The sequence below is a fragment of the Coturnix japonica genome, chromosome 4 (assembly GCF_054131305.1).
Source record: "Coturnix japonica strain WE chromosome 4, WE-NBRP24, whole genome shotgun sequence".
Taxonomy (NCBI): Eukaryota; Metazoa; Chordata; class Aves; order Galliformes; family Phasianidae; genus Coturnix; species Coturnix japonica.
This window is the reverse complement of record NC_140666.1, coordinates 30,629,872-30,645,543: the sequence shown is the minus strand read 5'-3', so window position 1 is coordinate 30,645,543 and position 15,672 is coordinate 30,629,872. Positions and strand designations below refer to the sequence as shown.

The 15,672-nt window shown below is 35.5% G+C and overlaps 1 protein-coding gene across 12 annotated transcripts in view; it reads right to left on the bottom strand.

Annotated features, from left to right (window-relative positions):
* The window catches only part of PALLD (palladin, cytoskeletal associated protein), a 169,374-nt gene that overhangs the window by 92,678 nt on the left and 61,024 nt on the right, over window positions 1-15,672 (bottom strand). For all 12 annotated transcript variants that reach the window (XM_015860904.3, XM_015860906.2, XM_015860907.2 and 9 more), the window contains 2 exons: window positions 9,831-9,950; window positions 8,175-8,517 (listed from right to left, as the gene is read on the bottom strand). In XM_015860904.3, the coding sequence (XP_015716390.2) occupies window positions 8,175-8,517; window positions 9,831-9,950 (463 nt within the window). The remainder of the gene's footprint in view (window positions 1-8,174; window positions 8,518-9,830; window positions 9,951-15,672) is intronic.

The following is a 15,672-nucleotide window of genomic DNA, read 5'->3' as shown; positions in this document are numbered from 1 at the left end:
TGTCCTTTTTATGTAGATTTCAAGAGGATATTTTGGATTTTATCTCTCAGATTACTTCCAGGATCAGGTATGGTTTTAGTATTTTACCTCTATTTGCTTATATTTTAAAAAAGAATAGATGTTTGACTTCTTAAACATTTCCACGCTCAAAAATTTTCATCAGTTTATCATTAGCAGTTTGTCAGTTGAAATGACACTATCAAAAAATAATGTCTAATTTGATAGTGAAACAAGAATTACTGACATACTTTTCTGTACATACAATAAGATCATACACAGTTCTGCTTGAAGTTTACCTCCATTAATATTTTTATATCTGCATTTACCAAGGTATTAACTCTCACTGTAGGTGAATGTAAGAGAAAAAAAAACACACACCATATTTTCCACTCAGTTCAAGAAACTGACTTAAACAATGAATCTCAAAGAATGCTGTTATCTCTGTAAAACTCTGAATACATGGCCTTGTAATGTCAGTACCATTAAAACAGACCAGCATAACCGTTAGATATTATACAAAGTCATTGGTTCACTAGAAGCATTTGCCTTCAATGCAATCTCCTTGTAATAAATTTTTAATTTAAAACTCAAACATTTACTGTCTCCCTTTCGCTCATTTGGAACTTAATTATTTTTATCTGAATATTACTCATCTGTCAAGATCATCCAAATTTTTAAATCTTTCAAGCAGAAGAATGAAATGAAACAGTTAAATTATAAAACAGAACTCGCCAAAAAAAAAAAAAAAAAGAAAAAAAAGAAAAAAAAAAAGGAGCAACTCTTATACTCCTATATGTGAAATGGAAGATAAGCTCTGATTATTTCTCTGACTCAGCTGAGAAACCTTGGAGGCCTCATGAATACACGAAAGTGTAATTAAAACAAAATTGCTTAGACTGAAGGGATGAACTTTGTGTGAGATACATGTTCATTGTCTGACTAGTGAAGGCATTTCATTACAGTAACAGAAGAGAAGGAGTGAGATAAACAGGAGAGAGCACATGTGAGCAAGAGAGCACCTGAGTACCATCAAGTGAGGGAAAGAGAGAGGAAAACGTCAAGCTTTAGTTATTTGAACTTATTTATTTCACTATGACAATTTTAACAGTATTTTAAAAATTCTTAAACCAAAGGCTTTCAATTGTGTAATCTAAGGAAGCAAAATTTTTCCTCTGTCTTGTTACTAGGATATCACTAGCTCCATTTTTCACTGTAGAAATACATCAACAGAATTAGAGCCACCCCTTGGACTCAGTTTGCTTTACTGAAATGAGTAACACTAAGGGAAAATACTAAATAACTGTAAGTTTTCAGTATTAATATATAAATCTACTATGAATTTAAGTTGTGAACTTGTCAAGCAAGTTTAATAGAGTTAGCTTCTTCATCCAGTCTTAAATATTTTCTTTTTGTTTAACTAAAAACATTAACCAGATTTTAATGGCATTCAACTCATTTTCTTCTATACATTTTTGAGTTGCTGCTATCACCCTCTGGAAGTCAAATCAGCATTCCTCAAATGGATTGATATTTATCAACTGAATAAAATAGACAAAAACACAGGCACTCTATTGGACATAGAGAACTGAAGACTAAGGAATCAACAAATTAAAGGTCATTTTGAGTGTGCTTTCATTTGCAGGTATGTTTTTTCTCATCTGACTTGTTATTTTCCTTATTACATTCCACATAATTTCCTTGGCAATAGTCCTGCAGACAATTTTCAAATGTATTATGAACCCTGACAGAAGAGCCTCTGTTTCTTTTGCAAAGTCAAGAGTCCATACACAACACATCGCTAAGAGCCAGGAAAAAAAAGGGATTGCATAATTTGGGAATTAAACTTATTTTGGTGGCCCTGTAAGACCAATTCAAGCTGATTAGCTTCTGGCAGTGCCAGAAATGCAAGTGGAGTAGAAGGAGAGCACCTATTAATCTTCACAGGCACAGATGGTAACCGATCCCACACCTTCACTAGGATGAATCACGGACATCTGTATCTTACACACTTCTGTACTATCCATCCTATCATTGCTGAGCCTGAACTCCATTGGCTTTGATCTTAGAGCATGAAAACATAAAGCATTATCTTAATTTAATTTAGAACACACATCTCAAATAAATAAATAAAGCAACAAACTTGTAATTTGCCCATGTTAAGACATATGGAGTAAAGATAAAACCATAGGTTTCATGTTGCGGTGAGTTGATGCTTCACATTTCTGAAGAAAAAAATGAAGTATTTTATACAGCAGATATATATTAAACAGGTTTGCTTTAACAAATTTGTACTGAGTAGTAACAGGAAAGTGGCTGAAAGATAAAAAAATATATGCCTTAAAGAGGTCATATGACTGTTGCCTACATTTTGTCCTGGGAGCAAGAGTTTGAGACATTTACTAGGGTACTGATTCAATTAGCTTCACATATGCTACCTGCTTTCCTGACTAAATACACCATGGGATTTGGTGGGGATACTTAAAGCTTGACACAAGCTAACATGCAGAAGTATTCTGAAGTGCTAATTTTACATTTTATGCATCTTTGCATGCACACACAAATGTATCACACACACACACACACAATGTATTATATATTATCAAGTCTACCAAACAGGTGATTTTATCTTTAGTAAACAATTGTTCTGCTTAGTACAACAGTCAATGCAAGAATTCCCTGGAGAAACTTGTACATTGCCATTTGAAATGTTGTGTAAACATTGCTAGTTTCATGCCCTGAGCACTGTGCTCTTTTCTACCATTCTTAATATTAGTTTTAAATTCAGTTTACCTTCCATAGCCAAACACTAGTCATATATTCCCCATGGTATTATTCCTGCTAGTCCATGAACAAAATTTCTGAATGTGGTCTGTACCCCTGGTTCTCACCATAGTTTGTTTTCTGTCTCCTGAACAGACATCTACTTACCCAAGCAACACAGCTCCCTCCACTGGATAAGCCTTTTCTATTCTTACCTACCCTTAAGTCCCTGTGACAGCAAAAAGTCTGTTTATATTAAGAAGCAGCATCTAATAAGGCCAGCAGAACACGACCTGCTTCTCTTGCTCAGCTCTTAGGCCTTTGATCTATTTAGTTTGGGCATTTGCTTGAGTTGATAACTAAGAATATGGCTTTAATTGTCTGGCAGATCAGTATTTTTAAACCACAGTACCTTCAAGTGTCTGCATACAGCAATCATTTAGCACAAAGATATTCTTCATGCAAAGATTTATAGCAAGCATACTGAATGAGAGAGAAATGAATATAACTGAATTCTAACCTCCTGTTTTTCTTACCAGAGAACATTTCTTGATGTGGGACAGAAAGTGAAAAACACAATTAATGTAAGTAAATGCAAAACATAATGGAAGATAAACCTGAGGACCATAAATGAAACAACAAAGCTTTGCACTATAATCAGAGTTGGAAGAAGATTGGAAACCATTAGCCAGTTAAATCATTTCCATAAAAACTCTGGCATATGTCAGGAGGTAGCAGAGGAATAATAAAAACGAGTAGGTATGTAACTGCAAGGTTATGATTAAACTTCATAAGCTGTTGTATCCTGTCAAGAAATTATTTGCCCAAGTGTGAGCTCCTGGTTTTCCAAAGAAGTTTTTAAATGCATGGGCAAAGGCCAACTGCAGACAGATTGGTAGGATCTATTGCAGGTAGTTAGATATTTCTGTAATTGGGTAAGTTCAAGCAATAAGTTTGTTAAACAAAAAGCACACCCTAACAGTAGGTACTGGGACTCTGACAGTAGCCAGCATATGAACACCAGCGTATGTCATTAGTTTTGCTACTTTTTGGAATATGCATATTTTTACAAAAAAAAAAAAAAAAAAAAGAGTATGCAATAAATAAGCAATCCAGGATTTACCTTAGTTAAATGAATCTTCAAGTTACGTTTTTGTGTTTTTTGAGGGAAAGAATGGTAGCTGATACTAACCGCCCATCATTTTATTGCAGATTTCAAGCCATGGGATCATGCTTTCATTTGTCAGACATGTTCTGAGCAGTGACACCAGCATTTGCTTTAGCATGCTGACTCACCTTCTAATTTGGTTCTCCTGAAAACTTTGGCTAATACCTCTCTCAGTCTTTTTTTATCTTGTATTTTCTTTCATTTCAATGGATTCTTGACCAGTTTTATAGTCATCAAAGAGCCTGATAACAAGTACTATCTAAATCCATACATCTTCAAAAGTGGATAGTTATGAGGTCAGCAATGTAAAAATACCAAAGAAAATGTGGTTTTACAGCCATTTTCAAAGCCATGTAAATTTGAAGTAGGTACACATTATGCTAACTCTATAGGGGTTAGAAAGCAGTGAAGCATTTCATGAGCTTGTTAGTAGTAAACAAAATAATAAATCCTGCAATATTGAGAGAATCCAGGAACACCTCCTACAAGAACTTCCTAATAAAAATCAAACTGAGAACCGCTCAGAAAACATTGCATATTGTGAGCGCTTGGATTTAACTTGCTCAATCATTTCCAAATATCAAATTCATCCAGTCTCAGTTAGAAGCAAAGAAAATAACAGAAGTTTCAAAAGTCAGTATGTTTCATTTCAATATTTTTAGTTCAAGACCTTTGTAAGACTACCATAAGCTGTTTCTGTAGACAGATGGTACATTTCCTCCTGGATTTTCTTGTACAAAGGTGCATCATAAACTCCTTTCATACTGATCTAAACCTTGCAACAGAAAAAAGCAAACAAACCCAACTGCACAGAGTCTCTGCCTCCTGACCTTTGCCATCTTTATTCTGCAACAGCATCTGCTTATTTGTGGACCCACATTCCAAACACCTTCAGTACCAACTGAAAATGGAGACAGTTCTTAGTGCTCAGGCTGAGCTTCTAACTTCCATTTACTTCTCAGAAATAAAAGCCTAGTTTTGACATCTTAGAAGGAACTAGGAGTAACACTACTTTGACAGTAAAGCTAAGAGGGAGGCAACAAAGGAGTAAAGCCACAGCGAGGCAGAAAAGAATGGGAGACCACCTTGTGGAGGCACTAATAATTTACATAAGCTTGCAGCACGTGTTTGACTAAAAACTTAAAAACGCCCATACACAAACTAATGGCTAGGCATGTGTTAATTTTCCTCCGTTTCCTTGTTTATCCTACAGCCTTGATTATTTTCAGTGCTAAAATAAATGAAACTGAAAAACACAGAAGTCCTGTGTGCACAATTTTTGGGGGTGTACACTGAAAACTCATGTTTTATAACATATTCAAGGATGTTTAACTCTTCCTGTTAAAACAGTGATTATGTTTATGTAAGCAGGATGTCCAGCTAGTTCTCTCCATTTACTAAGGGTCAGGAAACATCCTTGCTTGGAGAAGAAAGAAAAAAAAATAATTGTATTTCTCACCTATGTTTTACTTTTCTTGTTGTGGTTGTTGAGTGTTACAAAAGAGTTTTAGAACTGTATTACCGCAGATTTTAAATAGCTTAAAGTTTGTTCAGCACCCTTTAACAATATTATTGTTAATACAGACATTGGCAAAAAGGAAATTTCTCAGGAATAACTGCTACCATTTTTGGATCATGTTATTCTTTAGTCTTAAGCAGGCAATAGAAGTAACAGAAAGCAGAAACAGCACAAAAATGGATTAGTCATTTACAATTTCAATTTTAAGTGCCTATATGCTGTTAAATAGAAAACAGTTTTCCTTAATCACATATTTTCTCACCATTTCCAAAACACTGCTCTTCAATATAAGAACAAACTTGAAGCTTTCAAAGTTTCAAATTCTCTGAGCTTCAGCACACCAGGCTCTGTTAGGCAAGCTCCAGACTTACACCTGACTTTAGTCTGGTCCAAGGCTTTAACCACTGGATTGCTGGCCATCCTTAAGTGTTGCTTTTTTTTTTCCCCCCTAACTCTTCCTAACATGGTCTTTAGATAATAATGACTTAATACTTGCATATATCTAACAGTTTTTAAAGATATAATCATTCTGTACTGTATCCTTAAAGCTCCAGAGAAGTACAACTAAATTTAAAATTAAGGAAATTGCAATCAGGAAGATGAAGTGAAGGGTAATTCCAATGAAGGATAAAAAATAGTGAAATAAAGATTTTAATAAAGAGCATAAGTGACATTCAAGAAATGACGGAACTTGACCTGCTTGTAAAAAATGTTCATTGCTTATGAAACAAAAGAAAGTATGGAAGACAAATCTCAGCAGATGAGGCATGGAGGCATAAGTGACAAATAATTCAGCCTGAGTAATAGTATTACATTCACACCAGCGTGAACACAATTGTCTTTAATTAAGGAAGTTCCATCTACTCACACAGCAGTGATCTTGATACATATGTGCCAGATTTACTTCTCATATTTAAGAAACGTTATTAATAATAGTCCCAGCTATACTGATTAACCAGCTATATTCACAAACTGTCACTGCCACATGCAGACTGCTTGATTTCTTTTTGAATTGTTTTGTTTCTTCTATTTTCTTTTTAATACTTTTTGAATACGTTTCTAAAAATCAGAAGACAGAAAAAAACCCCAGCAAACATCCATCTGTTGAAGAAAATATTAATGATAAATTCATAAACTGGAATCGTACTTCTTTCCATTTTTAACAGATATTTTTCTTTTTTTTCACAAAATTACTATCCGCCTTTCATTGACATTACAAAAACCACTGCCATAGAGAATCATGTGTGACAGGATTCAAGGATTCTGGGGATATTTTCTGAAAGCTCATCTGTGCATCATGCCACTATTACCTGGAAAAGCTGGTAGTAACATCATCTTTCAGTGCTTCAGAATACTTAAAGCTATTCCAACACCTCATCTTCAACAGTAAAAAGCCATCTAATTCATAAAGGATTTAATAACTACCTGAAATCGAATCCAAGTTCCTTTGCATTACTGGCATGCATCAAAAGTTTGGCTAAAAGTAGTCATGATGCCAGTCTAAAAATTAAGCACCTAAGTCACTCATTCTCCCTATAGAACCACTAACTGCTTAGTTTTCTTTTAGATAAAGATTATGTTATTTGAACACCAAGAAAATATTTATCTTCACCTCAAATTGGAAGTTACTTCCAACTTCATTAAGACATCTACTATCTTCTGCTAGCCAGTACTACTTCAATTGTTCTTGTTTGTATTTGCTTGATAAAGTTCAGTGATATATTTGGTGAAACATTAGACAGTGATTTTACTCTGTTTTTTAAAGCAAAAAAGTAGGAGCAGACACCATACAATGTAAAGTCTATTACACAGCTTTCTCTCCTTTAAACAGGGTAATATCACTTCTGGGAAAAAGCTCTGGAGTGAAATTTGCTTTTAATTACTTTGCCCAAGGTACTATCTCCTTCCCTGACAAATGGGTCTTGCAGTGAATGAGATGGGTAGAGGACCACCTGGGTCAGTCCACACCTCCCATATATGCAATTGCCAGTAAATACTACTTTTCCACCATTCTGTCTTTCTGCTTCTTTCATTCTCCCTCCTCTTCTGCAGTTGTCAAAGGCTACTTAGAATGATAATGACCAACAGAAAGAAAAAGGTAGTGAATGCAGAGAGGGAGGTCTGCCAATTTGCTCCCTTGGGAGTTTTTTATCCTTTCTCCCTTCCTATGGCTTTTTATTTTCAGTTACAGTAGACAGCAGAATCAGTTGGATGCTAAACATAATGGAAAAAATTATACAACCAATACACACCTGAAAATCCATTGCCAGAAGAAAAGGAAAGGAAAGGAAAGGAAAGGAAAGGAAAGGAAAGGAAAGGAAAGGAAAGGAAAGGAAAGGAAAAGAAAGGAAAGGAAAAAAAAGAAAAAAAGAAAATATTCATAATAAATATGTCTAAACAGTGTTAAAAAAGGAATAGCATACGAGAATCTCAGGCCACTTTGACATCTGGCACAGTGACTAAGGAAAAAGAGCAGAACAACATACACTAATACTAAATGCTTTTTTAGCAACTTCATATAGAACTTGGTGCATTTCCTTTTCATGTGGTGCTATGAAAAAAAAACGATATACTTAGATCATTGGGACATAAAATACAGTAATAAGGAGATCATTCAAAGGCTTATTCATTTTCCACTATTTGTCTATCGTGAATTTACTCCTGACAAACATTTACTTTCAACAGATAAGAAGTTTATAGGAAAAGAAAGCAAAGCAAAATACTCACAGTTTTGGTTTGGCAAGCACAGGTGGTGGCTCCTTTGCAGGTGAAAGCAAGACAGCTGGAGACGAGTTGGGTTTATCGCCATTCGGTTTGCTGTTAATCATTCCATTTACACCATGATTGGGATGGATACCATTTGTTTTTTCCTCAGATGAACTGAGATCTAATTGAAGGGCTGTCACTCCAGACCTCAATTCAGTGTTATTTGTTTGGTGGTTCTCTATGTGTTTCTTAGGAGAAAGCTCAAGGGAGCTAAATTCAGCTGGAGGAAGTGGTGGGAAATGGTGGAAATCATCACTGTTGGATTTTCTAGTTGGTGACTCATGACTAGAGTTTTCTGAGTTGGCTAAAAGAAATAAAAAAGAATATCTCTGACAAGTCATTAATTAAGTAGGTGGTACAGACATACTGCACATTGAGCTTGTTAAAAGTGACATCACTTTGCTTTTGTGGAGATACTTTTCTAGATCTGTTGATAATTTATACTGAATTAGATATGTGACTGGCTATTCATTTTTGGACTTCCTGAATAAGGAACCTTCTAGATACTTCACAGTCTCTTCTGTAAGTTCACTCACTAACTGAGATGGCCTATGGAGCAGCAACAGCTGAAACAGCATTCCCTCTTCCTGGAGTGTTAGCATCATTTAAAAACAAGGTATTTAAAAACTGTAAAGGATGTATTTATAGATAGCACATTGACAATGGCAGCTGGGTAAGCACAGTCTGTATGTAAACATACTACAAAACTAAACATGACATGAACAAAGTTCTGTGTTTTGTTACCTTTGGTAACAAAATTCCATCTGTTTTTGTTTTGCCTTTGCTGCCATCTAGTCCCAGAAGCCTAATGCTTAAACATCTGCCAAGCTCATAGCAGACACTTTAAAAATGTATTTTACATGAATAAAAATACTAAGCTAGGAAGTGAGTCAAAATAAAAAATCAGTTTGAACAATCTGAGGTTGACAGTATGATCTATAAATATTCACATAAACCCTGTGAGGTAGCTTTATCTCCTATTTTACAACAGTGTGAGTTAGAAAGTGGTGTCAGATTGCTCTTAGCTGATAGCGTGAATGAATAGTGGCACTAGGGAAAGTTTTTAGCTTTGTAATCACTTGACTCAAATGGTTGCTGCTATCTGAATAGCAAGTCTTGGACAGAAAAATAAAACCAGTTTTATGCATTTACACAAGGTTTCCATTTATGTGCTGGAGTTATTATATGGCATTTTCTTTCTATCCTTTATTTATTTATTTATTTATTTATTAATCATCAGTCTTACTGGCAATATGTCAGCTGCTTGACTAACACCTTTTGTTTCCTGTCCTCTAGAGAAAAGCAGTGCTGAGATGATGCTTCGCTCTTTCAGTAGTTCAACTTTTGCAATGGACCTCTAGGGATCAATCTAATGCTACCTGAGAACAAATAAAATCATTCATCCATCCCCCATCCAACTGCTACTTTCATATCTTCAAATTACATCAGTTAGTGCTGCGGGAATATTCAGACAGTGAGATGAAGGTCTGAAAAAGGGACCCCTGTATTATGGCTTTTTTTTTTTTTTTTTTTTCCCTACAAATGAAGTAGACATCACTGATAAATTAATGATCTAAGACCCATGATTAAAACCTCCTCTTTCCTTTTCTCACATACCTGAGCAGACGGTTAGTTGTGCACTGCTTGTTACTGAACCATATTCATTTGTTGCTGTGCATGTGAAAAGTCCCGAATCTTCAGGAAAAGTTTCTGCAATTACAAGGGTACATATCTCTTCTGGAAATAAACAGAAAAATAAACTACATTATAAAGTGCTTATGGAACCATGTAATGTTTTGCACTGCATGTGAGAAGAACACCATGAAGTGCTCCTTAGCCAAATGCTGGGCTTTCAAAGGACATTGTATGTCACTGTATGTAAAAACGAGTATATCTACCAATCTAGGTATTCAAAAAGAAAATGTCTTGAAAAATAATTTTGCAATTACTAATCTGCAAAGTTATCTTATACATGGAATATTTTTTTTAAATGCAGAACATGTACTAATTCATACAAATCAATTTAATGGTTTCTATATACAATTAGGACTTGTAAGCTCTTCTTGAGTTTACCTACCCAAATAATGCCAGTAGGATGAGTATCACATCACTGCTTCTTTCCCTTAATTTTTTTTATTTAATGAAACAGCTCAGATCAAATCCCATTCCCAGTAAAGTCAGAAAGTATGTTGTCATCACTTCCAACTGAATATTTGGTGTAAACTGACCAGAATTAAAAACTTCATTTACAAGGAATGCCCCTTATATAGAGTTTGAAAGGATGACTTCCATTTCTGCACAAGAGGGAGGGATGGATACATAGAAAATATAGGACAAAACAGAATCCCCTGAAATTCTTCAGAATTCTGAGACACAGACATATTCTGGAGCTGTTGAAAATCTATTTGTTCTGCTTTGATACACCGTCATCTCATATACGCTTCCTGTCTTGATTATATCAGAGCTTGGTTCAGAAAACATTCCACAGAAGCTGGGCTATTCGTATCTCAAGGTAATGTTTTCTAAGCTAATTTCATACTCTTATTATGAACATATTTAATTATCTACATACTATACTTCTAGATTCTTCAGAGAAGTCACTTCATTTTATCTTTCATTCTAAGTGTATGCCAATCTTAAAAAGGCTCAGTGTGGCTAAGCTAAATAATCTTAGAATTTACACAACATGCCTACCTAACTTTAATCTTGGATGCTGTTAAGTCATGTTTAGTTAATTAATCACAGTTTTCTTTTGATTAAGCTCAATTTTTCCAGTCCCAAAACCAATCACAGAAAAGCTCTTGATTAAAAACATGTTTCAAAGTTTAACAGAACTCTATTTCATTAAAAAAGTAAAAGGGAAAAAGCGTTTCGAGGACATTCACACGGGATCCCAGATATTATAAAAAAACAAAAATAATCAGTGGAATACAGCTAATAAATGCAGACTGAAAAGTGCTGTAAAATGCTTCAAACTCTATTAATTTTCAGATGAAAATTATTCTGTATGTTCAGATGTTCAGTAATTCTAGCCTCATTTCTTTTAGGTTAAACAATGAAAATATTTTCTAGCTTTTTTTGTTCTTGATTTTTTTTTCTTCTTTTTCTTCCTCTTTTTCCTAGTTGTCACGGTGGATGGGCAAACCAGTGTCTCATTTAGAAAGTTAACAAAAGAATTATGGAATATTTCCAGTTATAAATGACAATGTATCCAAGAACTTAGTGTACTGGAAATGGACTAAAAATGAATGACTAACTAAAGATTTGGCACGGAGCTCATTTTCAGACAGCAGAACATGGTGGGGGTTTTGTTTTTTTTGTTTTTGGCAACACAAATCAGTCATTCTGTGTAGCTGTAAGAGGCACGTCTGCTAATACTGTAGCACATTGGATCTTATCTGACCTAGATGAAGATTAAATGATTCATGAAAGCTCTTATCAGGAAAGTAATGAGTAACACAAGCTAGTTTTTGAACTACTGAGATCAGCTTTTTTTAGCCTCAGTGTGTCCTAAGCAGTTTAAGCACACGTGCACACTCCTGGATTGAAGTGGCTCTGGGGATGCAATCTGATACATGCAGCCTTCCAGTTTCCTGTTAAATGAACAACAGGATTCTGAAAGCTGGGTGAAAGAAAATCATTTTCACCATGCTCAGAACTGCTATTTGAATGGGGGCAAAGGTAATACAAAATATAACAACCAGTGGAATTTCCATTTTTCCACACAGCATAGCTAATTCACACTGTTCTTTCAGTTTTGCAAGTATGATCACATGAGATGGGCAGACCTTTACTCTTCAGTAATAAAAAAATTCTAATGAATTAAACTGTGACATGGCTTGTTTACTGAAGCAGTATATTGGAAAACTATGCAAGGTAAACTGCAGTAATATCTGCAAGAGAAAATGACATTAAATTTGTAATGAGATTAATGGGAGCTTAAAACTCAGTCTACCTAGCTGGATGTGCAAGCTAAAATATATTTTCTGCTCAATCATGAGAAAACCAACTAAAATAAAAACACTATTAAAAACAAAAACAAACAAACAAAAAAAAATAAAAGGAGAGAGAGAACTAATTAAAAGGGAGACTAAGCTAAAAACATGTGGGAGCCACACAACACCATTTTCTTTAGTCATTTTGCTATCATGCCCAAATCAAGAATTGCTGACCTTCAGGGTCATTTCAAAAAGGCTTATCATTGTGGAAAAGGTAGAAATAAAATACTGGTTTGACATAAGAATTCTGTAACATTATATGGATACATAATGCTCCAAGTATTTTTCTAGTTTTAGATCCTAACTTATATAATTAGTTTTCTTTCTGTTACTGCTCTAAGTAGCATCTGATGATCTGAAGATGTCTGTTCTTCTTCCCAGTAATCATCAACTGACAAATAATTTCATCACAAAAATGGGTTCCAGAAAGCAGCCCTGAAATGCTGTTCTCAGGGCCTTAAAACATATTTAACACTTGACTAAACGAATACAAAAGCGCTCTGTGCACTGAGACATGTAAAATGTTTAGACATGCAAGCACTCGACTATTTTGTCAGTTGCTTAGAAGGATTACATTTTACAGAGTAATCCTTTAATGGTTCATGATTCTGTTAAGAATATTCTTTGCTAAGACTGAACTTCACAGCTTTCATCAGTGTTGATGTATTCACTTCAGAATATTTCTATGTCTCAGGTTAAAAGTAGAGTATTTCTTACAGCTGCATCTTCACCTCCACACGTGATCCTTAGCTTCCTACGTTGTAAGGCACATAACAGTCCTGAGAAACAAGCAGGCTTCCTTGCTCATAGCCCTGTGGCCAAGTGGCCAGGCCCAGCCTGCAGTGCTCCCAGCACGCAGCATCGACTGCATAGCTATGAGCCAAGAATGCTGCCAGCGCCGAAACCAGGACACATGAGATGCTTACTCCAGTTATGGGAAATAATTGGATGCTCTGAATTGATGCACTGGCTGAACATTGTGAACAGCAAAAGCAGTGAGAGAGATATTCAGACTGTAGTTGTGGTTCCTTTGTTCTCTAAACTATGCAAGGATTGCACACGTACACTGACCTACTGAAGCTTCTGTGTACTGAATTTCATCAGCTATCAGAAAGCTCATTTTCCTGGGGGAAGGAGTTCTGAAATTGAGGTGAGGGGTCTGGAGCACAAGCCTTATGAGGAGCAGCTGAGGGAGCTGGGATTGTTTAGTCTGGAGAACAGGAGGTTCAGGGGAGACCTCATTGTACTCTACAGCTTCCTGAAAGGAGATTTTAATGAGGACAGGTTTGGCCTTTTCTCCCAGGCAACAAACAGGACCTGAAGAAGTGGCCAAAAGTTGTTCCAGAAGAGGTTTAGATTAGACCCAAGGAAAATCTTTTTCTCTCATAGAGTGGCCAGGTACTGGAATGGATGCCCAGGGAGATGGTGGAGTTGCTGTCTCTGGCAGTGTTCAAGAGGCATCTGGATGAGAGCTAGGAGTAGCTTGTGGTAGCAATGGTAATGGCAGGACATTTGGACTAGATGATCTGGTCTTTCCAACCTTGTGATTCTATGGTTCTATTTACATATATTTTGAGTTTCAAACATTGTGCAAGAATGAAAGAGGGATTTCTAAGAGAGTGAGTTACTAAAGGTGGAACTTTGGGCTGCAGCAGCAAGACAGGGAAAAAGAAAGAACAATCCAAGAGAAATGATGACTGCCTTTTGAGATGCTTTTGGTGAGCATATCAGGAATCATGTCTCAGGAAAATAAAAACAAACAAAAAAACCCACGTATATGTGGCAATTCCCTGGCAATTTAAGAAAAATTACTTCATATAGTTTTCTTCGCACATGCCATCAGACCATTGTTTTAAATGTAATTCAATACAGTTTGCGGCTGACTCCAGACAGCTGAGTAATGGTCAAAATATCAACAGCTGGCAAATGATTCCATAGGATATTTCATTCTCAGGCAGCCAGTTCTTTGGAGGATTCAATCAGTATGAAGTCAAAATGTTGAAGAAAGAAGTACAGAGCAGGTAATGAGACAAACTGTGATGCTGGCTTTAAGTAATCTGACTAACTATTAATTCACAAGGCAGTCTGCAGGGATTTGTGATGCAAACCGATTTCTGTCTAGACAGAGAGTGTAAAATACATTAGGGTAGATAGAATGTACCAAAAAACAAAACGAAAGAAAAAAATCCACCCTAAAAACACTCCAAAAACCCATAGCATAGAAAACCTTCTTGCTTCCTAATTTCTTATTTGTGAGAGTTCATGGAAAAATTCTCTTTTGAATTGTTAACACTGACCTAAGAAAGGATAACCAATGTTTTTTAACATTGTATTTACTGACATCTGGACTTCAGTTCACAATTAATGATGTTGCACTACAACTTGTTATAATTTATGCAAATTAAACAAAAGATGTGCAATCTCTCAAAATTATAGGCATGTTGATCTCTCTACTCAGTCTTGCATACATCCTCACCATCTGTGTGTTTGCTTATGAGAAATTTCCTCTACTGATATTATTTTGTCTAGTTTCTTTGAATACAAATTGCATCATAAACGAGTATTATACCAGCAGGAAAACCTACTATATTTCTGAAACCCAACCAACCCTGCTGCAAAAATTTTAAGACTCTTGATGACACCCTAAACAATAGTATACCTTACTACTAATATTATAGTCAAGATGCTGGCTTGTCATTTACATCAGAAAGAAACATTTTGCCCAAACTTTATTAATTTGCATCCCCTTTGCATGCAGAATCGACTTCTACACAAATAAGCTGACAAGTGTGCTGTTAGTGATTTTAGTGGAATGTAAGCCACTGAACTGTATTTGATGGGGCTTGCTAGGGAACTATCAACACACACACAAAAAAGGAAGTTTACTTGTGAGCACTTAGCTCAGTGAATCCATGGAAAACAAAATACCAAACTGAAATCCATACATTTTAGATAGCTGGAAGTTGCTTATATGCGACAGGACTTAAGACTATGAGTTATGCTCTCCCAGAGTCTGCAAGACAGGCACCATTCAGCAAAATCAACATGACAGTATATGAAAGGGCTAGGAAGCTTACGATCTTTTTTGTAGTCCAAATTCCACCTTCTATTCTGTTTCAGTTAGTTGCTATTAGTATTATCTATATGAGTTATCATGAACATTCTCACTTGTTTCACAGTAATCAGAAATCTTGCAACTAACAATAGTGAGAATCACTTTGACGACCATAAAACTATTCTAATAAGAGACAAAATATACAATTTCTCTAGTATTCAACTATCCACACAAAGGAATTTGAACGTATTATCTTAGGCAAACATCTGCTTGTAATCTCCACTAGTTAACACTGCGTATATACACTACTATAAAATACTTAGGTCATCCAGCACTCCACACATTATAATGTGTGAAAAGGATTGTGGATAAAGAAAAATCACCCAAATTAGCTAATGTTATTGAT